The sequence below is a fragment of the Rhinopithecus bieti genome, unplaced genomic scaffold (assembly GCF_001698545.2).
Source record: "Rhinopithecus bieti isolate Rb0 unplaced genomic scaffold, ASM169854v2 scaffold_20153, whole genome shotgun sequence".
Taxonomy (NCBI): domain Eukaryota; kingdom Metazoa; phylum Chordata; class Mammalia; order Primates; family Cercopithecidae; genus Rhinopithecus; species Rhinopithecus bieti.
Window position 1 is genome coordinate 182,241 of NW_016809845.1, and position 27,630 is coordinate 209,870.

At 47.0% G+C, this 27,630-nt stretch overlaps 1 protein-coding gene across 2 annotated transcripts in view; it reads left to right on the top strand.

Moving 5' to 3' along the window:
• LOC108541203 (glutamate receptor ionotropic, delta-1) overlaps nucleotides 1–27,364 on the top strand; it is a 138,485-nt gene extending 111,121 nt beyond the window's left edge. Inside the window, exons 6-9 of one of the 2 annotated variants that reach the window (XM_017890659.1) lie at nucleotides 9,312–9,478; nucleotides 15,693–15,933; nucleotides 16,193–16,283; nucleotides 26,653–27,307. In XM_017890659.1, the coding sequence (XP_017746148.1) occupies nucleotides 9,312–9,478; nucleotides 15,693–15,933; nucleotides 16,193–16,282 (498 nt within the window). In that variant the 3' untranslated portion in view covers nucleotide 16,283; nucleotides 26,653–27,307. Of the gene's footprint in view, nucleotides 1–9,311; nucleotides 9,479–15,692; nucleotides 15,934–16,192; nucleotides 16,284–26,652 lie in introns of both variants that reach the window. The other variant, XM_017890658.1, reaches the window with a different exon arrangement.
• The last annotated feature ends 266 nt before the right edge of the window (nucleotides 27,365–27,630 follow it).

The window sequence follows — 27,630 nt, forward strand, 5'->3', positions numbered from 1 at the left end:
ATCTCTTGCCCCCCAACTAAGCCTGTCCTGGTTTGCCTCCTTTTGCTGGTCCAGAGTCTGATCTAGATAAAAAGTCTTTACCTTTCATTCTTTGGGTAGCAGGTTTCTTGGCAGCCTCCTAGCTGGGCCCACCAATGGTCAGCCTCACAGCCTCACATCATTTTGATTTTGCATCACCTCTCTCCATTGTTCTCTCTTTAGAGATGGGCTCTTTATCTCCAGCGGAAGGTCCACTTTTTCTGAACCCTTCATGGTTCTCCAGCAGCTTGGTACCTGAGTCCTCTTCTCTGCTGCCTCCCTTGGGGCAATGGTGCTCACAATCATACACACACTCATACACTTATACATAAACTCACTCATCAACCTGCACACATATATACAATTCTCACATGTATACACACACACCTTCACACACACACATTCCCTCACACTTACACATGTACACACACTCACATAATTCTCACTCCCTCACATACATTCACACACATACACAGTAATCCTGTTACATACATTATCCCGGCATGCGCGTCTTTNCAATGGTGCTCACAATCATACACACACTCATACACTTATACATAAACTCACTCATCAACCTGCACACATATATACAATTCTCACATGTATACACACACACCTTCACACACACACATTCCCTCACACTTACACATGTACACACACTCACATAATTCTCACTCCCTCACATACATTCACACACATACACAGTCATACCTGTACATACATTATTCCGGCATGCGCACACGCATGCACCCATACACACACACATTCCCATGCACACATAAACATAAATACGTACCTATAGACACTAACGTGTATTATCGAATGCACACACACTCACCCACCCATACATTCTCATGTGCATCCACATGTACACATCTATACAAACACATCTCCCTCACACTTACACATATGCACATACACAACTCTCATGCACATAAACACACAAACTCACACTCTTCTGCATGCACACACTCATGCACATACACTGCATACTCACACAGAGTGTGTTGCTGAGTTGGTGAAGATGGGGGGTGACTGGCAAGAGGGGAGTAGGTGGAGGAAAAATGCTTCAATCACAGCTGACAGATGGATCTCCTGACCATCTGGGAACTGAAGGAAGGAGGAGGACACGGAACTCGTGTTGAGCCCTCATGCTGTGCCAGGTACAGTGTTTTGCCTTCAGGAATTTCCCACTCACAACCGTCTTTTTAGGAAACAATTCTTAGCCCCTGAGACAGTAGGATCACTGGAGAGCTGGGCTGTGACAGTGGGCACCCTGCTTTTTCTGCTGCACTGTGCACAAGGAAGGAGGCTGAGCCTTGATATCCCCAGTCACAAAAGGTGAGGCTTGCTGAGCTGCAGGAAATGTAGGCAACAAAGAGATGTTCAAAACCAACAAAAGTCACTCATGATGGCACCTCCCAAAGATGACCATGGCTTGTATTTGGCACTTATTTTTGATTCCTCACAAACATAAAGATTTACATAATAATTTAAGAGGTGGTCACAATGTCAATACTCTAGTGTAATAGGTTCATTTTCCACTAAACAATATAAGATTGATTATCATTTATTTAGCACTTACCATATGTTAAGCAAGATCCTAAGCACATCACACATATTGAGTAATTTAATCCTCATCAGGACTCTGTGAGGTGGGGACCAGTGGAACTGAGACTCAGAGATGTTAAGCAACTCATCTGCATAGGCAGCAAGCGTGGAGCTGGCATTTAAACTCGTGCAGTTGGATTCAGTAACCCAGGCTGGTTCATAGCTCAGGGGTGCCTCTTTTTTTCTCATGGAAATTTCCCTTAACAATCAATGCTCTTTCAAAGCCCCATACTAACGGTAACGTAATGTTCCACCATCTAATACTATCATTCACCTAGCTGTTTCCCAATTACTGAGCATTTAGGTTGTTTCTAACTTCTGACTAGTTTAAACAGTGTTGCCCTGAAAAAATCTTTATGCAAACACTTTTTGAAAATTGAATAATTCCTTAGGATAAATCCCATGGGGTAGAATCACTGCATGTACACATTTTAAAAACATTCAATTCTCCCCACCAAATTGCCATTCCAGAAATATCATGCCAGCCACACTCCCACCAGCCGACTGCAAAATTGTCTTTTTCTCTGCAGATGGTCTGGGTTTTACTGTTGAATCTTACAATTTGGCATGGTGCATACATAATACAGGTATCACGGTAGCCAGGGTTCAGGCTGCCTGTGGTAATGTGTTGCCATTGTATGAACATGACTATAGGAACTAAGACTTAGGATACTTGAAAAGACTGAGTTCTGCTTTGTTAGGATAAGTGGTGGCTGAAGCAGAGGCAGAATGCACTCTGCACAGATGGTGAATGCACACGAGAATGTGTCAGGTTTCCAAAGAGTCCATGATGTACAGAGAAGGGGCAGACCCCGTGTCCTCCCTTCTTCCAGAATTTCAGTGACTCCATGAACCACTTTTGTTTCTAAAGCTAGGGAAATACAGGCATTGCCATTTGTGTGTGGTCTATCACCAGCAATGTTCTCTGGGAAGTGGTCCAAGAGCAAAGACAGTAGGTGAATTCTCCCCAGTCCATTCTTCGTGAGTCTAACCAGGACAGAGGAGACAGCACAGACTTCTTTGGAGCCAGATGTAACTCAGGTTGACATGGCCCCACTGTTCATAATTCAGGCTTGTTTGGGACACGCCATTTAATTTTTCTGAGCCTCAGTTTGTTTGTTTGTTTGTTTGTTTGTTTTTGTCTGTAAATGGGGTGGAATCTTCTGCCCTTGAGAAGTATTACATCGATAATAAAGGGATCAGGTTTCTGAAGGCATTGGTACCCAGTGGGGGCCCCATACTTACCCTGCACCTGGCACTACGGGCACCTGGCTTCCTTCTGTGCTTCCTTTCCCATAGCGTTTCTGACTGATGTTTGCAGCACACGCATTCTCATTTGGGGGAGCAGTGTGGTTGCTTGTTCCTTTCCAAAGCAGTTAGGATGGAATGTAATAGTGTAATGAGGTTCTTGCCTTGAAGGCTGATGTCTCTGAAAGGTTGTGCTCCACGTGAGTTCCAAAAGGGGTGGAATCAGTGGAGCAACAAAAGGCAATGCAATCTCATTTTACTGCTGGTGTGAAGTCATAGAACGCAAGCAAGTCATCCAATAATCCAGCTCACTTGCAGCTTCTTTTATAGAGCCCAACCTTCCTCCAGCAAATAGAGGCCAATCATATTCCCCTAAATGTTAGGGAGGATGCTGTAAGTGTGAGAGCCAGACTCCCTCACCATGTCAATTTTTTTTTCCTTTTGCAACAACCCAGGTGCAGGTAGACTGAGAAGGGAATCTGTTTGCTAAGGTGTTTGCTGGGAGACAAGGCTGGGTGGTCTCTTTAGCTGTTGTTGTCCTGGCATCCCAGGGATAGATGCTCACATGCCTTTGACTTTTTCTCATGCCAAGATATTCTTCCTCCTTTCCCTAAAGTTCCTGCATCTATTCTTTTTTATATCTGGACCGTGTTTGTTTGTTTGCTTTTCTTTTAGGAAAAGGGGAGAATGAAATGAAGCAAAATGTTTAGAGATAGGCCAGAAATGTCAAGGAGATTTTCCCAAGTGCTTGGCTATCATCAGGGAGCCAGTGTCCTGGAGAGATCTGAGAGCTCTCCCAGGCCTTTGTGTCCTGTTGATGGGCCAGGGCACTGCTACAGTGGAGCCACGGGCACATGGAGGATGCAGATTGGATTAGGTGTCTGTGTCATGTGTGATAGAACAAACTGTGAAACAAGGTTAAATAAAGACAACACTTTCACCCACTTGTCTAGAAAAGTGTCACTTATCCCACTCTATTAGGTGATGATCCATCTTTTAGAATATTGTATTTCACATGTACACACAACAGCTATAATACTGTATCTATCAATAATAATCTGTTCATCCTATTATTTTCTGCCACTTTCCTTAAGTATTCATATATATGTATATAAATATAAACATACAGTGTTTCTGTGAAGTCTTTATATTACTATCTGTTACATAAAGTGCCATCACGTTTATGAACCATGATTTATTAAGTTGTTTCCCTAATAGTAAATATTTAAACTGTATGTTTACTTTAGAGTCAACTCTTGATTTAGAATATTTATCAGGCATTTTAGATACATTTAGGTTACTTTTTTGGTTAAATTCCCAACTTGCAAAGGTGAAAGACATGAGCAGCTTTAAACATTTGTGTTCTGTACTGCTGTATTACTCTCCAAAGGGTTACATCAATTTGTGGTGCTGGTAGCCATGAAGGATTACGCACACTTTTTTCACAATTCCTTTACCACTAGATATTATCTTTAAAAAAAAAAAAAAAGTGCTGTGTAAGTGGCCAAATTACATTTCTAGGCCATATGTTCTAGAAATGTAGTTTGGCCACTTACACATATTAGTTTGCAGACATCTATTTTCTAGGATGATCTGCAAATACGTTTCATAGCTCCTGGAAGAAACAAGGGCTAGAGTCCCAGGACCCCATAACTAGTCCTGAAGGGCTCTCTGGGGTCAAAAGGGCCTGGACTGTTGGATGTCTATGCCCACCTAGGCTCTGCAGAGAGCTGAGGGCTTGGAGCAAGCTTGGCTGTATCCACAGCCTTGTCTCCAGCCTAATTTTCCGCCAGCCTTATTCTAAGGCATTGATCCATGGTGAGTCAGCGATTGGAAATTCAGAATGTGTTTAATATTATAAATGGACCAGCCAAACCAGATAAAGGTAATTTAACCCATTGAAAGGTGAAATACAGTGTTTGCTTTTGTTTTCTTTTAATAGCAGAACTCAAATCAGTGGCATCCCTTTTATCTTTTAGGCATGATGAGATAAATGCCAACAAATCTATTTGCAAACAGCTTACCACCTATCATGGCTGTTCTCAGACATTATCCTCCTCAACTTCCCACAGCCACCTGGAAGTAGGAACAAGACAGTACTGGGAGATACAGGAAGAAGGAGTTGGTCTGAACAGGAAGTGGCAAAAAAATAGCAGATCTAAAGATCTGTTGTGACACTTGGCCAAGGGACTCTGGGACACCTGCAGGGAGGTGGCTGGGTTCACCCTCCTCCCTCTACAAGCACCAGACCATAGCACAAGGTTGAGAGGAAGCTAGATTCCTGCCTATGCTCTGTCTTTTCCAGAGCCTGAAAAACATCCTCAACAGAAAAGAGTTAATATAAATAGGAAATGACAAATGCCTCCTAATGTGAGAGGTCTCTGAAATGGAGGTGAAGGGTTGGAGAATGGTGAGAAAGGGGTAGACATGCTTTCCTAACAGAACTAGAGGCTAGATAAGAGGTTGCACCTACAGAGGAGGTGACTGAACCTAGGAGCGGGATTGGAGGGAATGCTGAGACTCAAGGAAGGAGGAGGGTGAACTTGCAGAAGGAGGGGCAGGGAAGAGAGGACACACTTGGCTGTCCTGGAGGCAGATGCTTGATATATTAGGTGTCCCCCCTGTAGCAGGGAAGTCAGACCTGTGGATAAGTAGCACAGAATAAGGGGGTGAATTCATCATTATTAGGGGCCACATGGAAAACTGATTCTGACCCTACAAGGAAGAAGCAAAGCTTAGAGTTTTTGTGGGGACAGGATGGAGCTCATTCTGAAATGGGACAAGAAGAGGGTCTGTATAAAGATAACAGGGCCATGATGGGGGGATATTTTAACTTCTTAGAGCTGGCATCTGCAATGTTCCTGACAGTATAGTCAGACCTAAGAAGCCTTATGTCTCAGACAGGCTCTGTGACACACTGGAAACTGGGGGAGATGTCTGTAAGGTCCAGAAAATTCTCCTGGAAATAGATGAACTTGGGGACCCAAGGAAATACTTCAGCACTGCCTTTTACTCAGCATGGAGCTGAAAGAGAAGGGCTGAGAAAGTTCTGGGATGCCAAGGAAGTGAAGATGACGTTTAGGAATGGAGGGTATTTCCTAAGGACAGAGCTAGAGTCTGGCCTGTCCTGCCACCATTGGAGCTTCTGATTTGGCCCTGTCAGGGTCCTATTCATAAAGGGTTTTTCCCCATGTACAGGGAGGTCTAGGCATGTACTTGTGCTGGATATTGTCACCAGTTCTTGGAGGCACTGAAGTCAAGGCCATTTCCTGTATTCACTTTAAACAGGGCTCAGTCAAGTTCTAAGTAGAAATATCAAATGGATAAGATTTACCACAGTCCATCCTCCCCTCTTTCTCATCTCCACACTGTTATACTCCCCATACATTTCCGTAGAATTGCAATCCCCTGGCATTAGATTTTCTGCCCTCTCCAAGGGTGAACCCCCCAATCTGAGACATAGGCCCATGCCATGACCAGAAAGCTCATCCTAGAGCCTACCTCCAACTCCCATCACAAAATGTGGGACAGCACCCTCTCCAGGTGCTCCTGCTTCAGCATTTTCAGGCAGATTCTGGATCCAGCCACATGCTTCCTCAAGCAGACACAAGAAATATATTGGCAACCTGGCATAGTGGCGTGAACCTGTAGTCCCAGCAACTCAAGATGCTGAAGCAGGACAATTGCTTGAGCCCAGGAGTTCAAATTTAGCCTGGGCAACATAGCAAGACTGTCTATATTTTTTTAAAAAAAAGAAAAAATAAATATAATGATGAACTTAGTCCCTATTTACAAATAGACAAATGGGGAGATGGAGTATTCAGCAGGTCCAGAAGGCATCTCCTACTGTCTCCTCTGGACTTCCTTCCTGGTTAGCAGGGATTTGAGGCTGAGCCATTGCCAGCATCCCTTCTGGATGTTCCCTCCTTTTCAGCTTAGGCCAGCAGGACTATAAATGTGGGTGCTTTCATGCAGCTGTGCTCGCCTGTCCCTGAGCCCAAACTGAGTCACAAACACCTGTGGCTTGAAAGAAGCCATGTGTCCCATTAGAGTGCCCACATCAGGCTTTCCTTGGAGTCCCTTTCCACTCTGTCTAAGTCAGCATATTTTGTTTTCATTCTTGGAGCATCACTTGAAATGTAGAAACAAACCTGATCTTAATTTTTCCCTCAAAGTGACATGCCCTTTTGAAATTGTACAAATAACAATGTCTGATTGTCATGTTGAATTGCAAGCATGGATGTGAAATGCTCCAAAGTCTGACTGAAGCCAAATATTAGGTCATAAGTCAACATTTTGCTGAGAAACTTGGTTACTAAGAGGTTGAAAATGTCTATCTTTTTGTGAGAAAACTTGTTTGCCAGCAGGAAAAATTTATAGGACTGTTATCTTCCTACATGGAACGAGAGAGATGTGTGTAATTTTGCAACCTGGGTCAAAGTCCTTTAGGACTTCTGAAATTGGATTGGTTGAGGACTGAGGCCTTGGTATAATATTTGAATTGCTCCCTGAGGTGAAAGTCGAAGAGTGGCACAGGTGTGTGTCATTTCTTACAAGGTTGTTGGGCAAAATTGTCTGAATGTCTGGGAACAGGCTCTTCCCACTGCAGGAGGTCATACTCTGCCCACAAATCCTTCTAATGGAGAACTTCTGACAAGGAAATAATCCGTCTTGGGCCATGGGCACTTGGGGTCTTGAAAGAAATAAAATCGGCCGGGCGCGGTGGCTCAAGCCTGTAATCCCAGCACTTTGGGAGGCCGAGATGGGCGGATCACGAGGTCAGGAGATCGAGACCATCCTGGTTAACACGGTGAAACCCCGTCTCTACTAAAATACAAAAAACTAACCGGGCGAGGTGGTGGGCGCCTGTAGTCCCAGCTACTCCGGAGGCTGAGGCAGGAGAATGGCGTAAACCCGGGAGGCGGAGCTTGCAGTGAGCTGAGATCCAGCCACTGCACTCCAGCCCGGGCGACAGAGCAAGACTCCGTCTCAAAAAAAAAAAGAAAGAAAGAAAGAAAATAAAATCTTGACTGACTTCATCTAAGTAGCTATGACACTCTTTGGAAAGTCTCAGTGGATGAAGACTCAACTGAACAAAGGCAGGAGCCAGGGACAATGCCCTCAACAATGCCAAGAAGCCTGTAGCTTGCTAGCATGGCCTATTATTGTCTGTGATATTTCAGTGATGTCACAAAGCCCATAATGAGGCCCCCCATCATCTAGTGCGAGCCACGGTAAAAAGGAAAGAAGTGGCAAAGAGTTGTCTGTGTGCTCGCTATAGCATTAAAGCCAGGCACTTTGCTGCATTAAGAACATCCTACTTTGTTTTAAGATGGCCAAGTGACAGTGTCAGGTTTGCATCTCTTTCCAGAAAGTAAAGCAGCTTGCATTCCCTCCCAGCGCCCAAACTCCAGGCAAAGTTAGAATTGTGGTTCAGGATAGAAGACAACCTCTGCTGTGGATGGGTGTGACAGAGTAGGACTTTAGCTGTCACCGCAGACAAATTCCCGATGGAAGAATCTGCCGCCACTTCACTGATATGGAGACAGTGACACCAGAAACCTGCACGTGTGTGTGCATATATATGTTTACATGCATGTGCATACAAACATATATGCATGTGAGTGTATGCATACATATGTGAACACATACTTATGGGTGCATATATGTGTGTGTATTACACATATGTATGTGGATGTGCACAGGCGTATGTGTGCAGGCATGTGTGTGCATGTGTAGGGGTGTGTGCAGGCATGTGCGTACCTTCATGTATGGGCAATAAAAGACAAGTAGCAGAAGCCTGGCATGGCACCATAACAGTCAAGCCCTGTCCCTGACGGATTTTTCCTCATGCACAGGGGGCTCTATATGTGCATGTGCTTGTGCTTGATATTAAGTCATCATTACTCTGGGGCTCTGAATTCAGGGCCATTTTCCAGATTTACCCTAAGCAGAGCTCAGACAAGTTCTAAGTAGAAATATCAGTGGGTAAGATTTGCCACGGTTCTATTCTCCCCTGTTCCTCATCCCCAACTGTTATGCTCCCTAACAATTCTGATCTGAGAATCTCAGTCACCTGGCATTAGATTTTCTACACTCTCCAAGGCTGAGCCTTCTAATCTGAGACATAGGCCCATGGCACTGTGACCAGGAAGCTCGTCTTAGAGCCCACCTCTAGTTCCTCCGCCCTTCCCCTCTCCATGAGATGTTTTGTGGCTGGTCTGCACACATTTTATGTCTAGTCAAAGTGAGTGGCCTCAACCAATGCTGGTATTTGTAGGCCAGGAAACAGTAGCACAGTTGCTGTGCTGTCTGGTGGGTAGGAAGACCATTGAGGATGGGTCCCTCAAATCCCACCATCAAGATGGCTCACCGATCAAAGCTAACACAACTGGCCAGGCCTGCCGGATTTCATGGTAATTTTGATCTTTCAGGCAAAGAAGGGGAACTATGCCTTCCTGTGGGATGTGGCCGTGGTGGAATACGCAGCCCTGACAGATGACGACTGCTCGGTGACTGTCATCGGCAACAGCATCAGCAGCAAGGGTTACGGGATTGCCCTGCAGCATGGCAGCCCCTACAGGGACCTCTTCTCCCAGAGGTAAGCTCAGGCAGCTGCCTCGGGACTCTAGTGTCTCGGGACTCTAGTGGTCAATGGTAAGAGAATAACCTTTTAGAAGACAAGAGCCAATGCAAACACCTTCGTTCATCACATTTTCCTAAGCACCTACTATGCCCCACTGCTTCCTCCTCCCCTACCCTCAGACCCTGTGGAAGTATATGGTCCCTGCCAGGAAGGCTCAGAGTCTCTGTGGGGGTCTCTGTTGTGAGCAGGTAATGCCAGCCCAGAGCATATTAGCATGTGGCAAAGACATCCTCAGTATGCTAGGGTAGAAGCAGGCAGAAAAGGGTATCTCACCAGACCCAGGATATCTGGGAGAACTTCCCAGAGGAGGGGACACCTGAGGCTGGAAGAACGAGGAGGAGTTAGCCAGAAAAATGAATAATTAGCAGGATCTGATAAGGGCCTAGTAATCACTTTTAAAGAGAAATGTACCTGTAAAGTAGAGTAGTCGATGTGGAGACTTTAAAAAAGTAGGGTCAGAGAAGCAGAATGTCTCCATATTTATTTGCACATGGCTGGAGGGGGCCTCTGATTGTAGGGCAGAAGTTTCCTTGTCCAAGGAGATGCTGTCTGCTGGGGGAGGGAAGGTATGTGGCCTTAGCCAGAAGGGGTGGAAGTGGGGCAGGGGTAGTTCAGTGGCCTTTGTCCAGTAGTCAGCTGTGAATAAGAGCTCCTGTCCCCAAGGTGTCTAAGCCTTGGGCCATCTTCTTGCACACATCTGTGAAGGGCATTTTGCTGGGTGAAGGGATGAATCTGCAGAGCCCAGTGAGGAAGCCCTAGGGGCAGGCTCTGCCAGAGTCCACCCAAATCCAAAATGAGGCAGAAGCATTGGAATGAAAAGGCTGGCATCATGCCAGGTTCAGGGGCGACGCTTGTCGACTGATTAATGCATGAATTTCAGTACTAAAGAACTTCTGTTTGGAGACGTGAGAGTCCTTATAAATCATTTCTTTAACATCCTGCAGTTCAGAGAGGGTAACTAGGATATCCAGGTTGCTGAGCCAGCTGCTGGCAGAGCTGGAAGTAGAATCTAGGTCTCCTGAGCCCTAGTGCTATGCCCGTGTGGCTGCTGGATCTCCAAGCCCCACAACCTCCCTTCTCCCACACTCTAGATGTCCACATTGTGCTCTTCTTCTCATGAGTACCTGGGCCTCAGCCCCATCAAGGGAAGGCTGAGGAGGAGGGCCTGCAACCAGTCCATTCAGTGGCTTCTTTGCAAAACTGAGGAAAAGAGTAGGGCTAATCAAGTATACATTCTGTTCCTCCCTCTCCTCTCTGGAGCAGAGAGAGAGAGATGACAAGAGGGAAGGAGGAGTAGTGATTTATCAGTTGCTCAGATTAAATGCATGAAAAAAGAATGGCTTCTCTCCAGGATTTATAACACGTTGGTGTTCTTGAGGTTCACACCAGTTGGTTTTCCGAGATGGGAGGCTCAGGACGATTCCACAGATCATCAACCTCTGAGCATCTCTCTAGAACAGATGGTAAGAGAGCCCATGAGGCCAACACAGCAGCAGCACCAAGACCACTAATGTGCCCCATGACAGCGCTCATGGAAGCACAGGGGCCCCAGCGAGGAAAGGTTAGGGTCCCGGTGTGCTCACACTGCTCACATAGCTCCTGAGAGTCTGCTGAAGTGAACATTGACACACTGGAGAGAAGAGGCAGCAGACATTAGTCCAGGAGCCCCGGTCTTGGCTAGATTGCTGAATGGAGTCAGAGCAGAGGGGACTCCCATTAGGTCAGAGTAGAACCTGAGAATACTCAACCTGGGGAAGGCGGAGATGAGTGGGGAGGGGTGTGGCTTCCCACCTCTAGTATCTTAAGCCTTGCTGGAGGCAGAACGAGTGAGATGTCCTTTGTGTGACTTCAGAGGACCAGAGCCAGGGCCAACATGGGGTGTGTGATTCCAGAGACCAGGCTTTCTGAAACAGGCCTGCCCACTACCTGTCCACTCACTGACCGTGAGGTCCATGTGCAAAACCTCCCAACAGAGACCCCATGTGCTGCTCTCCTGACTCCAGCAGTCACCATAATCAAATGTGGCTAGTCCAGTTTCCATGTCATTTTGACAAGTAGTGTTTGATTACTGTTTGCTTTCATCAGAAGACATGTGCTCTGTGATGATAAGGAAACGTCACTAGTGGCCTGTGCTGGCCTCCCACGGTTTCCTCATCTTCCTGTATGGTACAGTTCCTTCTGGGCTGGGATCATCCCTTGAGTAGCGACACTCAGACCTCAGGTTGCCAACTTACTGATGCCAGTGTTTCTTTAAAAGGCTCTGTTGGGCTGGGTGCAGTGGCTCCCCACACTTTGCGAGGCTGAAGCGGGCAGATCACGTGAGGTCGGGAGTTCAAGACCAGCCCGACCAACATAGCAAATCCCTGTCTGTAGTAAAAATGCAAAAAATTAGGTGGATGTGGTGGCACACATCTGTAATCCCAGCTACTTGAGGGCTGAGGCATGAAAATCGCTTGAACCCAGGAGGCGGAGGTTGCAGTGAGCTGAGATCGTACCACTGCACTCCAGCCTGGGACTGCAAAACGAGACCCTGTTCTCAAAAAAAAAAAAAGAAGGCTTTCTTGTATGGTGTATACAGAACTGTGAGCTGCCCCTAGCTAGGGCATGCTTCAGAGGAGTGAAGGGACAGGTCCTGAGAGCAATGCCTCATGCCATTTTGCAGAAAACAGGTTCTAGTATAAATGGTAGGTCCTAGCCTTATGTGGAACTGCTGTAACTGTCTTTCCCTTCATCCTGGAAACTAAACTACTTCCTTCAATAAAGATATGCTCCTTTGCTTTGGCAGAAGACAGAATCTAGATGTATGTGCATGTGTGGCAGGGCTTATGTGCTATAAACTGGCTTGCAGACCACAGCATGCAGAGTGGGCATTCAATAAATGTTTAGCAACTTAATAGCCATTTATTGAGCACCTACTGTGTAGCAGGCTCCACAGCTATTGAATAAAAAAAAGCACCTGCAATTATATCTGTCTGGAAAATAGAACAACTGGCTTCAGGAAGTGGCTATTATCCCTCTGGCTTTCTCGTAAGCGGGAGTATGTATTATTACGGTGTGCATTAGTTTAGCCTCATTCTCAAAGTCATTTTGTACCTGTGACTTGTTTTATCTTTCCTCTGTTCCTTCCATATTTAAATATCATTTTTGTTTGTTTAAGTTTTTTGTTTTATGTTATGCTTTCCTATAAATTGCCTTACTATCATTCTGGGATAAGATTGGGTATAAAAAATGCATACAATTATAGGGAGCAGGAAGAAGAGGTCAGCAAAATTAAGCAACTTCCCTGACATTGCACAGGGAATTAGGATCTGCCTAATGAATGGAGGAGTGGGGATCTGACCCCACAACCACCATCTGGCCAGAGCCTCACCATCCCCTAGGCCCCGAAGCTGGCCCCAGGAGAACAGCCTGCTGTTCTGGAAAGAGCATGGCCTCCTGGGTCAGAATGACCCAGCTCTGATGAGCAGCATTACCACTTTCTAATTGCAACAGTGGGCAAGTCATCTAGATTCTGAGCTTTAGGTCTTTGAGACATAAAATAGGCATAATAAGAACCACTTTGCAGGCTGTTATGAGGATTCAAACAGTGTAAAATGATCAGCTCCTACTGTGTTCTCTATAAAAGGTCACTCATGTCAGTGCTGGCAAGATAAGGCTACTGGTCAATGTGGCCATCAGATTGACAACTACTAACCAGTTTTCATGGAGCTCTGATTACTGGCTGGATCTCAAGCTAACAGTCTGTATGTGTTCCCTCTTCTCATTTTGTCGCAATATCCTGTGAGGTAGGTACATTTATTATAACCTCAGGCTTTAGTGATAAGAGAGCTAAATTTGAGAGACTCCAAGCCTGGATTTGAATGGATAGCCATGAACACGAAGCTCTACTGTTTATCCATAGCTAGCTAGTTGTTCAATTGCTGACATCCTCAAAGGCCCTGAGGTCCTGCCTATCTGTCCCTGAGGTTCCTGCAACTGCCAAGAGGCTCAGCCTCCTCACACCCAGTAGCACAGACTTATTACGGCCAGTGAACAGGCAGACGTGCAGCCACTGAGTTGGCCCGACATGATCCATATGAGGTGGTACAACATTGCGGCTGTCCGGTTCACCATGTGATGTGCCATGAGAGTGGTCTGTAGTGTTCTTGGGCAATCTAAGCATGACCCCAAACCATATAAATGCACACGTATCTTAACAACCAAGTCCCTGAATGTACAGCCACATTCTGTGTCTTACATCCTGACCAGTGCCCTGAGCACTTAATGGACATTATATCAATATCTAACCACAGCCATCTTAGTCAAGTTTTTACTGCTCAATTGGTACATTCACACATTTATTGACACAACAGACATCTACTGACAGCCTTAGTGGTGCCAGCCACTGTGGTTGCTCAGGGAAAACAGAGTAACCCACAGCTCCTGTCCTGAAGGATCTGCTCATCTAAGTGGGGGTCAACAGTTTATATTGCAAAGATGAGAACACTGAGCTTTAGGAGGGGCAAGTCCCTGGTCCAGGTGAGGTCTGGTGCCTCCAAAGCCAATCTTTGCACTGAGCCAGGCCATTGCCAGCCATCAAGAGGCCATGCTGTGCTGGGCCCATGATGCTGACAGGTCTTGGGACCCCCTCAGGGTTGTGACTCTTGTCTCCACCAGACACAAGCCCATGTATGGGAATTGAGCATAGCCTCAGGTCTGTGGTCACAGCTGACCTGGAATGCAGGTCCAGGGTAGAGCTCACACAACTCTCCAGTGGTCAGTGAATTTCTCCCGGCTATAAACAACTGCTGCTCTCTAACGACACACACCCAGAGAACTCAGAGGGACCTCTACAGATGTTATCAGTCGAATATATCACCATGGATCAGGCTTAAAGAGCTCCACTCCCCACTGGAAAAGCTTAGGTGTTTGGGGTCTGAGTGCTACCAGCTACCACTGGCTCTCTGTTAAGGCTCCTGGGTTACAGACAAAAATACCACAACCAAAGAAAACCACAGTGGGGAGTATAGAAGCAGCATGGGTTGTCCCACCATTGCACACATGATGAAATCGAAACTTCCACTCATGCCCTCTCAGAGCCCATGTCTGGGGTCTGCCTTCTTCCCTGTCCTCACCTGATGCCTGCTCCTGTACCACCCAATAGCCTCCCTGGCCATTTTTCCACTTCCTAAATGTGCTAAGCGCTACCCCAGACATGACTTTCACATGGGGTGTTAGTCTCAGGAAGGCTTTTCCTCCTCCAAGTTGAAAGCCAACCCTGGCAGCCTCATAATGACTTTGGCAAGACATTTCACCTCTCTGTGCCTTGATTTCCTTCTCTGTAAAATGGGAAAACAGGAATAACCATCTCAAAAGATTGGCATGCGAATGAAGATTCAACACTATTTGCCAAGCATGGAGGGTACTCCTTGGCACGTAGAACATGCTAGACCCATGTGAGCTGTTTTATGATTAGTCATCCTTCAAGCTTCCCCTTACCTTTAGGCTCCTCGGTGAGGATTTCTCCAATCCTCCAGTGAACACCACCCACCATGTGCTGTTTCCCAGAACCTCTACTTTGATTAATTTTTTTTTTAATCACAGTTCTGCCTGCACTTTGATTGAGCTAATTTTTTTAGGGTCAGTGATTGTATCTCTAGACCATAAGCTCAGCAGTGCTGAACATCATACTAGGCAAAGCACAGAAGGTCCTCAAATCAAATGATTGTGTGAATAATTTGGTGAATCCCAGTGGGAGAGACGTAGGATATAGTAATGAAAGCTCAAAAGAAAGCATTTTCAGGATCAGGAATATCCTAAATCCACAACCTAAATGTTTGCCTCTTTCCTTTCTGTATTTCCCAGTTTTATCTTGAGCTCTTGCCACAGAATCCGTGTAACGGGCCCTATGTGATTTGCTGTTAGACTTTATTCTTGGGCAGTGGGATAGGGTGGGAGAGAGTGGGGGGCTGTTGGGAAGAGAAGTGACAAAACTTAATGTGTGTTTTGGGAATAACACTTTACCTGCAGTGTGGAGAGTGCACTGGGAAGAGAAGAGCTAAGGCAGAAAGCTGCTAGGATGGCTCAATGTTGTCTGTGGTGGGGCCAGCATGGTGGGGCAGGGGCCAGGGCCCTCATGGCTGAGTCGATGAGGTCAGTGGCTATAGCTCACCTGGATTGTGTCTTGCAGGATCCTGGAGCTGCAGGACACAGGGGACCTGGATGTGCTGAAGCAGAAGTGGTGGCCACACATGGGCCGCTGTGACCTCACCAGCCATGCCAGTGCCCAGGCCGACGGCAAATCCCTCAAGCTGCACAGCTTCGCCGGGGTCTTCTGCATCCTGGCCATTGGCCTGCTCCTGGCCTGCCTGGTGGCTGCCCTGGAGTTGTGGTGGAACAGTAACCGGTGCCACCAGGAGACCCCCAAGGAGGTCAGCACCCTGGGGCCTGCCCTCCCTTTCGCAGCCTAGAGGCAAGAGTGTCACACTGGGCCGTTGGGAGGGCAGGTTGTTTCTAGCTAGTATTCACCTGAGTCATCTTGTCTGGAGACAACAGAGTTTTATATTGGGGGATTTTATTGTTGTTTTATTTTGTTTTTAAAACTAGAGAAGAATGTAGGGGATGTTTTCTTGCTTGAACAAAGTGCTGCAGTGCCAGCCTTAGCCACTAAAGTCCTGTATTTATCTATAGAGCAGGTACAGCGTGGGCAGCGCCAGAGAGCCCTTCCCTACCCTGCCCCGCCCATGTGCCTCCACCCTGACCTGGAGAGACCACCTGTAGGGTAAGAGAGGAGCCCATTCCTTCCTGATTCTCTTTGACTTCTCACCGAGGGCCACAGGGCACTGTTCTCCCAGAGCATCAGGGGATCCCTGTCCCTCCCAGCACTCTTTTCTCCCTATATTCCTCCTCCTTGCAGGGCCCAGCCTTGCCCTGTCCCTCCTGGGTACACCCAGCCCAGGGAACACTCTAGCTCTGTCCACACTCCAGGTTCTGGGCACACGTCCCTCCCTGTATGTGCCAACTGCAAGTTGATTCTGTCCATCCACACTTCCTTCTTATTTGTATTCTTCTGCAAGCTCTTTTTTTTTTTAAATTTTTATTTTTTCTGAAATAAAGCCTTCACCAAGGTCCCCCAGAGACCTGGAGACAGTTCCCCTAAGGGAGGGTGGAAAGGAGTGTCATTTGGTGATGATGCTTTGCCAGCAGAAACTACACATGCCCAGCCACACCATCCGCGGGGCTGTCACTCTGTGCCACATAGGCCTCAGCTATGTCTAGAACCACAGCTCTGCTTAGAGACTCTGTGGGTGCAAATGGATATAAACCTCAAACAGGAAGTGGTAAAGCAACCTGCATCAGACCCAAAAGCACTTCTGTTTTGTTTTTGTTTTTTACCTGTTTTGTTTTACTGAAAGCTCAGATAGTACCGGGTAGTTCATTAAATTGTTTCAGAGGAAGGAGGTCCAAGGGGCACACAAATAAACTGAGCCAGGAAAGAAAAACAGCCAGGAGGACGTAAGAGCTGGCGGGCTCCTTCTCAGCCTAATTTCGGGCAGGGATTTGGCACCTCTGGACAGGAAGGGTGGGTCTACCATGTCTGTGGCCTGGGTGTCTGGCCACATCTCACCCTCCATTCGTTGGTCTGTAAGGGCATTCCTGGCAGGTCAGGGGTGAAGACAGGGGTGGGCGTCCCTCATTCCTTTACAGGACTCTGCATTATACCAGGTAGTGAGCTCTCTGTCCTTACGCTGTCTCTTCCCTGGAAGGAGGACACTGCTTAACTCAGTACATCTGCAATATTTGGGGACATCTGTCTTCCTCTCCGTCCTTCAGTGTATCTCCATGGAAGGGAATGTGAAGCTGGAGCCAGTTGCAGCCTCAGTGGCTGTCCTGTCACCCCTGGAGCTCAGAAGGGAAAGAAGGCAGAGCTTTGATGAAAAAGCCTGAAAGGAACAGTTGATGGTTCTGTCCCGAGCTTCTTTGGTTACTGGAACATTTTGTATAAAGAAGTCAGTGGGAGGGACAGTGAATTATTCTGATGAGCAGTGTTAAGGAAAGGCCGCACATATCTGACCTCTCCTCATCATGCCAGCCCCTCCAGGTCATGGCCAGTGTGCACCATTCACCTGCTTGTCACCACCCAGGTCTCTATGCACGGAAGCATCAGTGGGCAGCCATGGTGGGGTGGTCCCAAAACCACTCCCAGTAGGACCAAGAAGGATGAGAAGGATGGAAAAGACCAGGCCCCCAAATTGGCCCACGTTGCTCCCACTCTGTGTTGTTTGTTTTGGGTTTTGCTTATTTTCCGTAAGTTTTCAGCCTGGTTTCCTCTGTGCAAAGGCCTTTTGTGTCAGGGGAGCAGGGGAGGGTCTCCAGGTGGATGAAAATCACACTGTCAGGAATTTGCCTTCCTGGGCAGCAGTGGGCAAGGCTGGGGGCCTGGAGACACAGGTTCAGGCTCAGCCCCAGCCTCTAGCCTATCATCTGTGAGCCACATGCAGGGAGAGCTTGTCCTTTGGATGGGAAGTCATTGTCTGCTTTTAGCCATGTCCCTTCACAATGCCTAGTTTAGTGACGGTTTGGACAATTTCAGCCTGGACCACCCACAGTTAATTGTTGTGGTGTATGTGTGTGAGAGAGACAGAGAGAGAGAGAGAGAGATTGGTGATTGTTAAAGAAACATAGATAGGAAGACAGAAAAGAAAAGAGAAAAAAATGTAGAGACCAGGAGACCAAGGAATCACCTAGCTGTGAGGAACAGCTCCTTTCTTGCTGGTAAAACATCCTACCTTTTATTCTGGCTTCTGCATAAGTCCAGGATCTCAGTTATGAAATGATGAATACATCAGCCCTGCTTCCAGAATGTGGGACTTCCTGCCCCTGCTGCCAACCTGCTTCCAGATAGGAATGAGGACACATGGAGAGAGGCAGGTTGGAAAAGCACAGCAGCTGCCTGTCCTCCAACCCCTTCTGTTGCATGGAAATGTTCCATCTTTTTCCTATTTTTATGGGTTTCCAAATTTCAAATGCAATGTCTCCCTTCCTTCTTCCCTCTCTCCCTTTCTTCCTTTAATAAGCCTGCCTGTAGAGACTCGGCCCCTGCCTTCAGGGAGCTTACCTTCTCATGCACAGATGTGGCAGAGAGCTGGGCCCAGCAGTCTCCACTCATTGAGCAGGCTGTCCTGCAGTGATCAGCAAGTATCACAAAAGTGCTGAGGGCATCCAGCCCAGCCAGGGCATGGTGGGGTCAGAGGGATTAGGGGTGTGGTTATTGAAGACTACTTGGGGCTCAGAGCTGTTAGAACTGAGCTTTGAAGCATTGATACAAATCCTGATACTAAAGATGAGACAGGAAGTTGCATTTTGGGCAAGGTGAACAGCACGGAGGTGAACAAAGTCATCATACCTCCTGGAGCTTTAGGGCTGAAGTGTCAACATGAGGAAGGAGATGCTAGCAGGCGAAGCTGGGGAGGGATACGGGACCTGCACCGAAGAACTTAAATGCCAGACCGAGAGGTTTTGACTTTATCATGCAGGGAATAGGAACCAGGAAAGGGCTCAAAACAACAGTCTTTTAGAAGCATATTCTTAAAACCTTCAAAAAATAATGATGGTATTTAATCCAGAACTACTCTGTGCTCCTGGTTGCCCGTGTTTTATGGGGCAGCATTTGCAATTAGGTGAGAGTGTCTGGTTGATCTTTCAATGTTTCATTTTGAGGCATTGGCTGTATTTCTTAAGAGCCAGAAACCTGTCTTTGGGTGGAGCCCAAGTTGTGTTTAATGGCTTGCTCTAGGATGTCGTCACAGTTTAGACACCTACTTGAAGAAGAGTGGTAATGTGCGTTCAACCCCTTAATATTCATGTAGATTTGAGCTCATATGTTTTCTAAGGAATCAGACGATTATGTAGTTACCCAATGCAGGTGAATGCACTAAGCTCCATGGATGCAGTAAAGAGCCACCCGCTAGATTTATGGGGGATGTGGAGCCATTGCTCTGAGAATAAAATATTCATGAAATAAAGATGAGAACTGCAGAAATGGGAGACGACATGAGGAGTGAGATATGAATCATCCATCACTGGGCTCGGAGTTTGGAATTCTTGTTTTCTGCCTTGCCTGCCCTCCCTTGGCCTGGCTTCCATCGCACACAGGAGCTGGCTGAGGCCAGGGTGGCGGGGGAGCAGGGTGCAGAGGAGCAGATGGCCCCTCTGTTCTGGCTGTGGGCAGCATCTGTCTGCATGCCCCCACCTGCTATGAAAGATTAGATCCCAGAGGCCCTCACTTCCTCCACTCCACACCCTTCCTTGCCTCCACTCCTTTGATGTCTTCTTCAACTGCATGTAAAGAGTTTGCCCTTCTGCACATTTTTCTTCTTCATTTATGCCAACCCAGCAGTGTTGCATTGAGGATTCAACAAGGGAAGGCATGTAAAGTGAATTAAAGATGTACCTGGCCCAGGGTCATGCTTGGTTGATGGTGGCCAAGGGGCTACTCCATCAAAAGGTTCTGGGCTAGGCAATGAGGAATATGAGGGAGACAAGTGACACCTTAGGGCTCCTTTCCTGTGCTGAGCAATCTTGTTAGCCCTCTTCAGTAGTTGAGGAAGGCATCCTTATCCTTGACGAAATCCATATCAGAAGTGAGAAGGGTAGAGATGGGATGTGAACAATGTGTCTACCTCTGTACCCCTGCTGCTTCCCAGGTGCAAGCTTGTCAAAAGGCCAGGGTGCTGTCCTTTCCACTGGGTATGTGCATGAGCCCATTGGGTTCCAAGGCAGCATTTTCCAGAGGACTTGGGAATGAAGGTTGTGACTTGGTGCTCTACCCGGGGCCAGGTTCCTGGCTTCTGGTTACACATTAACATTATCTGAACCTCAGTCTCTCCCTTCTGCTGGAAACAGCCTGGCCTGAGAACTATGCTCAGGAGCAAATGGCTTAGCATGAGAGTAAGAATAGTGAGTGTGCATATTTCAGCCCACGGCCTCCAGTGAGAAGCCATGGAACACTTACCATACACCACTGTGTATCTCAAAACCAGATCACTTGGCAAAGCCTCCCCTGCCTGCTGCCACCACTAGCTGCCTCCCTTGCTGGGTGTGCTCTACATTGCCAGTAACTATTTACCTGTCTGTCTCTGCTTCAGATCCACCAGTGCCTCCTCACCTCTGGATTCCCGTCAATTTGCCTTCTCTCTGGAACAGTGGAAGCTCTCATTAAGGGGTGATGAATATAATTGAAGTATTGAGCACTTTCTATGTGCCAGGGACCAAGATAGATGCTTTATCAAGAACATTAGCTCATCTGGGAGTAGGAGCTCAAGCACGTTTATTGAATGAATGAACTAGTCTGGACTCACATAAAGAAATGTTATTAATGTTAAATTGTTGTATAATCATTGCAGCTGGATCAATGGCTTTCAATTCTGGCGGCATATCAGAGGTGATGAATTCTGGGGCTTTTTAGAAATACAGATGCTTGGGCCCTGTTTCCCAAAGGGTCATATTAGGGAGATCTGGACTGCCATAATTTCTAAAATCTCCACATGTGCTTCTGATATCCAGCCAAGGATGAAAACCTCTGATCTACACCAGCATTCCAAGGTGAGAAGCTACTGGGGTAATGAAATTTGAGTAGAATGAATTCTTACTGGTGTGGGGAGGATGAATTTCTTGACACATTGATGTCATGGAAAAGAGCCCAGGTTTTAGGCTGGGTACAATGGTGCATGCCTGTAATCCCAGCACTTTGGGAGGCCAAGGCAGGAGAATTGCTTGAAGCCAGGAGTTGGAGACCAGCCTGGGCAAAGAAAAGCTAGACCTCAGTCTCTGCAATTTGTTTTTAATTAGCCAGGTGAGATGGTATGTGCCTGTAGTCCCAGCTACTCAGGAGACTGAGACAAGAGGATTGCTTGAGCCCAGGAGTTCAAGGCTGCAGTGAGCCGAGATTAGGCCACTGCACTCTAGCCTGGGAGACAGATGGAGACCCTGTCTCAAACAAACAAACAAACAAACAAACAAAAAAAAAAAAAAAGGAAAAGAAAAGAGCCCAGGTTTGGGAACCTGGTAGATGTGAGCTCTCGTCCTGACCTTCCACTTACTGTGGAACTGCATGGCCTTGAGCAAGCTGCTGTACCCCTAGCCTCAGCTCATTCCTCGGTGCACCTGCTGCTACCACCATGATGTGAAGTCATTGTCGGTTCGCTCTCATTGCCCTCCCTAAAATATCTGTGATTGAACTGATCAGAACTCTTTCTCCTGATGCTTTGAAAAACTACCACCATCTCCTGAGACCATTTCACTTACGTAATTGAGCTCCTTTGTCTTTATCCAGCCAATACTCTCAGACCCCTAGCCCGGCCCGTTGGGGTTGGGTAAGTCTTGGGAACAGCACTGAAGATTGTGTTGGTAGCATTTCTCCCAGCCCTTGGGTCTAATTTAGCACCTGGTTGGTCTCAGTGGTAACAGGATAATGCCACCAACAGCCAGCTCAGTCAGGGGGAAGTCCCTCATCCCCAGTTTTGTTCCTGCCCAACTTAAAATAAGAGCTGTTGGACTCCAAGCAAAGTCTGTTCTAAGGAGTCCCACGTGTAACAGGCTGTTACAAAGATGATAGTTTAGTTAATTACCGTTTTCCAATACACTGTATTATTTCCACATTGGTGAACAGTGGCTTAATTACAGAACTTTATCTCTGTAAGATAATGCCTGGGAGAGGTTCCCCAGTAACCTCTGTTGGTGCATCTGTCGTCAGTTTAATATGGGATGAGAAACACAGAGCTGGAATTCAGCCGGATTCATGGGTAAATATAGTCTGTGAATTTTATGTCATATTCAGGGATGTTTCACTAGGTCAGTTACCTACAGTAAATTAATGAAGGTAGCAATAAGTTTCCAAGTCTCTTTTCACAGCTGTCATTACCTGGCCGAACACTGAAACCTTGAGATAATGAGGATATAAACGGATGTAGTTCACATAAAAAAGCCCATTATTTGAATTTGCATAACATAATAGAATGCACGTTTTGTCTAAAAGATAGATAATTATTCAAATCACTCCTGCCTCTTTCCTTGAGTAGGCTAATTACTCTTGTCTCCTCTTTCCTTGGCTGGAGACACAGAAGGAACAGCCAGACATGACTTTATGAGTGCTAAATCTACGGCCCCAGGTGATACAAGCAGACCATGCTTCCAGACTTTCCAAACCAGGCAGTCTGTTCTCCGCACCTCAGCTCTGGCTCCCACAGACAGCAGCAGGAGCAGGCAACTTAAAGGACACATTGTGAGACACAGCAAATGGCTGCATTTGTTTTTCAGAAAACACAGGAGTCATTTGGTGCAGTTATATACATTTTCTTATTCAGTTAAACAACCAAAATAAGAGGCTTGAGATGGCATCCTCATCTTCCAGGATTTGTCCTGGTGTTGGAGCTATTGGGAATGATGGAATTTGAGTAGAATGAGGTGACACTGATGTGAAGAGGATGGATTTCTTAATAACCATTTGGATAGGAAACCCCCCTGGAACGTTTCTCCATTTGGTGTAGTCACTTTCTGCGTGTCCTGACATGAGACTTTAAAGGCTAATGATAACTGCAATTGGGAGTTGGTTCCCGCAGCACAGCTTAGCAGTCCTTAGGACTGCTTCATCCATCCTTAATTTGAGGCAAACAAAAAAATATGGGTAAAATAAACTTAGGCAAGCTCTTTCTTTAGAAATAACAGACTGGCAGGGAACTAGCTATCTCCACATTCAGTCTCAGGGCTGGTTTTGATTCTAAATGCTCTAGTATTACCCAATCCACTCCCCACCGCCGTGTTTACTGCTCCATCTTGGCACCTGTGCCCTGCCACTTGACAGTCCACCACGCTCCATCGTTCTCTCCCTCACCCTTCAGTGGTGAAGTCTTCCAGCTCAGAGAAGTGCCTCACTCACATCTTCCTTCAGAGGATTTTGGCTGGTCTGTCTTTCCCTGAAGCTCTCATGTTTGTTTCCCTGGCATTAAGTAGAAACAGTTCTTTCACCTTGTCCCTTACTTCCAACCCCCTACCTCCCTGTGGTTTTCTTGGACAGGAAGTTAATCTTTCCTTCTCTCCAAACTCTGACAAAATGGGAACATCTCCTGAACACCCTGGGCTAGTGCTCAAGTGACTGAGAAAAAGGACAGGCCCTCTATCAACTGCCAGAATCCAGAGTTGAGCAGCCCTGGAACCAAGATACCCACCGGCTTCCTGCTTCAATTGAGTCTACTCAAACTTTATTTCTTTTCATCTTCAAAGGGGTCCTTAAAGTCCTGAAGGGAAGTTAGAAGGGAGGAAAAGGGAAGATTATGCAGCTGACTAGTTACTAACTAGTTCTTCCAGTGGTCCCCAGGTCATCAGTTTCCCTTCCATGGAAATGAAAGTCTCTGCCAGTGAGGGTGACCAGCTTGTTCAGCCTTCTCCAAGCTTTGCTAGCTGCAAAGAGAAGAGAAGGTTATCTTATTAAACCCTGAAAGTATCTGAATTTCTCTCTCAACTACTTCAACTTCCAGACTCCCTGGTACTTGTTTTGTGCCATTCACACATTTCAAAATGAACATGCCTTATAGACAAATATTCACCAAAATGATTGTGACACTGAGTCTCGCTAATGCAGATGACACTCTATCCACAGTTTAACAGGAGCTCATAGCAGTCCCAAGAATGCTAGAGATGCAGGCTTGATGCTGGGCAGGAGTCAGGGCTTGTCTGGAGGCCCAGCACCCAGACACTAGGAGGACAGCTGTGGAAGAGAAAGTTTGGCGGAGTCCCGCTGCTGCAGCAGATGAAGCACCCACTGCTTTCTGTCTCTCTGTCTCTTTGTTCAGGATTCAGCTTCAATCTTACTGTCCTTATTTGGGTCATGGTCTTGTCTCTTTGTCAGGTAACCTGTCTCTTGATAGCCTGTCAAACTGTTATCCAGTGGGGATAGTAACTCCCTAAAAGCAATAAACCATAGACTTCCTTGGGAAAAGATCATTGATGCTGAGTGGCGCTAAGCCACTAATACCCTGTATAACAGTTATAAAATATTCCTAAAGTAGTCTTACATGCAAAAATGAAAACAAAGCAGACAAAATAGAACACACAAAAAGGAGCAAAGTTGAACAGAGCTGGCTCCACCATGGTATAAGGTAATTAGGAAAATAACTTGAATTTGGTTTGCTCTATATTTTACAAACCTTTGAAGGAGTCAGCATAAGCAATGCATGAACAGTATTTAGCTGGGCCAAGTAGAAGCCTGGCATTCTCCAGCCAGTCCCCCCGATTTCCCCATGACACTTGCCATGCAGAGGTGACCCTAACTCAGAGATGGTCTCCAGCACCAATGAACTGAGCTCTGCTTGTGTGGGTGGGCTTCAGATCACTGGAGTTGTGACTGCCTATAAAGCTGTGCCAGTGGTTTCTGATGTCATTTTCACCTATGACACTGAGCCACATCCCATAGTATCCTCTACTCTGAAACCAGTTGGCTCTCTTGATTTCCTCCTGCCCTGGCATGACTTGTCAAGTTGTCTTATGGGTGTTGTCAGTTTTCTTGTCCTGGGAAGGATTCTGAGAATGACAGCAGGTGTCTCATCAGAAGCCAAGCTCTGTGTGCCAACCATGAACTCATAAAGGTGTGAAGAGAGCAGTGGTCCCACCTTCTATATGCCAGGGGACATTGAAGCAAGGAGTGAACTGTAGAGCACATAACTTCCTTGCCTGGGGAACACTGAGTTGACCTTTCTTGGGGGTTAGCCCTGTAATTCATGCACTCCTATGGTCGGGGCTCATGCCCATCTTTCAGCTGAACTTCTGGGGGTGGAAATCCTCTCCCATCATCCCCACAGAAGCTCAAAGCAGTCACTGGTATGGCTCTTAGATTCATGTGATTCCTTTGTTTCCTTCTGAAAGCATATTCAGGGCTCCTATATTTCTTAATATTTCTAACTCCTCTGCAAGGTGGACAGGGGATGGGTTGCTTTCTCTGATACAAGATGCCAACATGAGACCACCTGTAGGGGTGCCTGGGAGCTGAGCTTTGGGACTGTATTTCTCTAGGAGTTTGAGGTGAGGGAGAGGTCACCACGTTCCCTGGCCCATCAGCACCCATGTTGCTTACAAAGTCCCTGCAGCTTCAACCTCACTGGGAAGCTCATATGGCTCCTCTGCTGAGCACCAGATCCTGTGCCCACCTCACTGTGGGGAAGCTAAGGAAGGAGATGACGTCTTCCTTGAGCTTTCAAGCAGTTTGTCTGTCTTTAATTATTCTAACATTGTAGACAAATCATCAAGTTATTTGAAAGGAACAATATTTGTTCTGTTTTGTTTTCTTTCTTAAGCAAATGAACAAACCAAGTAATTTCCTGTGATGTCACCCACTGTGGTGAGACAGTATCAGGTGTGAGATCACCCACTTAGATAGCCTTGAAACCTTATGAAACCAGGAGAGTCAGCTGACCCTGGGGAAGTCCCATTTCTCACAATCTCCATCCAGGAACCCATGCCGCCTTGCCCTTCCAGACAGGGACATGTCCCCTTCCTTGGGCTGCCTGAGGAGGTTGCACAGGGAGGACAGAGGTCACTGGGTGAGGCAGGGCTTCTCTCTGGGTCCAGGCCTCAAAGCTGCCTCTGACACTCATGGGCCTGTGACTCTGAAGAGTCATTGAACCTTCCTGGGCTTGAGCCTCCTTTTGTGTAAGATGGGGATGATCATACAAAATCTTTTCATTATCGTGAACTCGAAGTGGCAAATTCATGGGGCACCTTAGGGGCTCAAGGACCATTTCCTTTATTCCTGTGGGACTTCTTCTCCTGTCTCTACCTACTCTTCAAAGCATCTTGTCCTAAGGGTTGGTTCTGGGTGTGGCAGTGACTCTAAACTGAGTACAGAGGCAAGGCAGGATGCAGCCAAGGCCTGTTGATGGCATCTTTGTTACATAGGGATCATGTCTACCCCATGGCTTCCCCAGATGACTGAGGGTTGGCCATATAATTGAGGGGAGGTGGGAGCCACATGAATGGGATACTCACCCACAGCCCAACAGACTGACCAGGTCTGGTGCCTCCAGACATCCAGAGTTGTAGCAAGCCAGCCTTGACTTACTGTTAGGGCCCCACTTGACCTTCCTGTGCCTTCCCTCCAGGACAAAGAAGTGAACTTGGAGCAGGTCCACCGGCGCATGAACAGCCTCATGGATGAAGACATTGCTCACAAGCAGATTTCCCCAGCATCAATTGAGCTCTCGGCCCTGGAGATGGGGGGCCTGGCTCCCACCCAGACCTTGGAGCCAACACGGGAGTACCAGAACACCCAGCTCTCAGTCAGCACCTTTCTGCCGGAGCAGAGCAGCCATGGCACCAGCCGGACACTCTCATCAGGGCCCAGCAGCACCCTGCCACTGCCGCTGAGCAGCTCAGCCACCATGCCCTCCATGCAGTGCAAACACAGGTCGCCCAACGGGGGACTGTTCCGGCAGAGCCCGGTGAAGACCCCCATCCCCATGTCCTTCCAGCCCGTGCCTGGAGGCGTCCTTCCAGAGGCTCTGGACACCTCCCACGGGACCTCCATCTGACCGCGCTGCCTGCCCTCCCGCCCACCCTCCCACCCACCCGACCAGCAGAGCTTTTAATACAAGAAGACAACAACACAAACCACACACACTCGCACACACACACATACACAGAGACTCTTTCATTTTTCTTGTACATATATGTAAATAATGACAGAATGGAGTGGGGTAAAAGTGTATTTTGAATATTCCCAATTTTCGAAGTCAGTAAAAAAACACAAAAACTGTATGAATGACTTTGTAAATTTTGTTCTATATGAATAAAAAGGAAAATTACTTGTGATCATTCTGAAGTGCCAAAGGAGCCCCCCCATTCCTGGGCCTTTCTGAGGGCAGAAGGGGCAACCAGATAAGAAGCCCCTCTCTGCTGGGGGAGAAGGGAAGACGAGGAGCCCCACATGCCACTAGCTGCCTTGTCCCATAGCTTGCTGCCCCATTTCTTTGCTCCTGGCCCTCGTTCCTTTTAGTCCTTCAGCTGGATAAAGAGTGAGTCTGGAGCCCACATTGGGCTCGCCCACTGGGTTGCTGTAGGGTGATCGGCTGTTCTGGGTA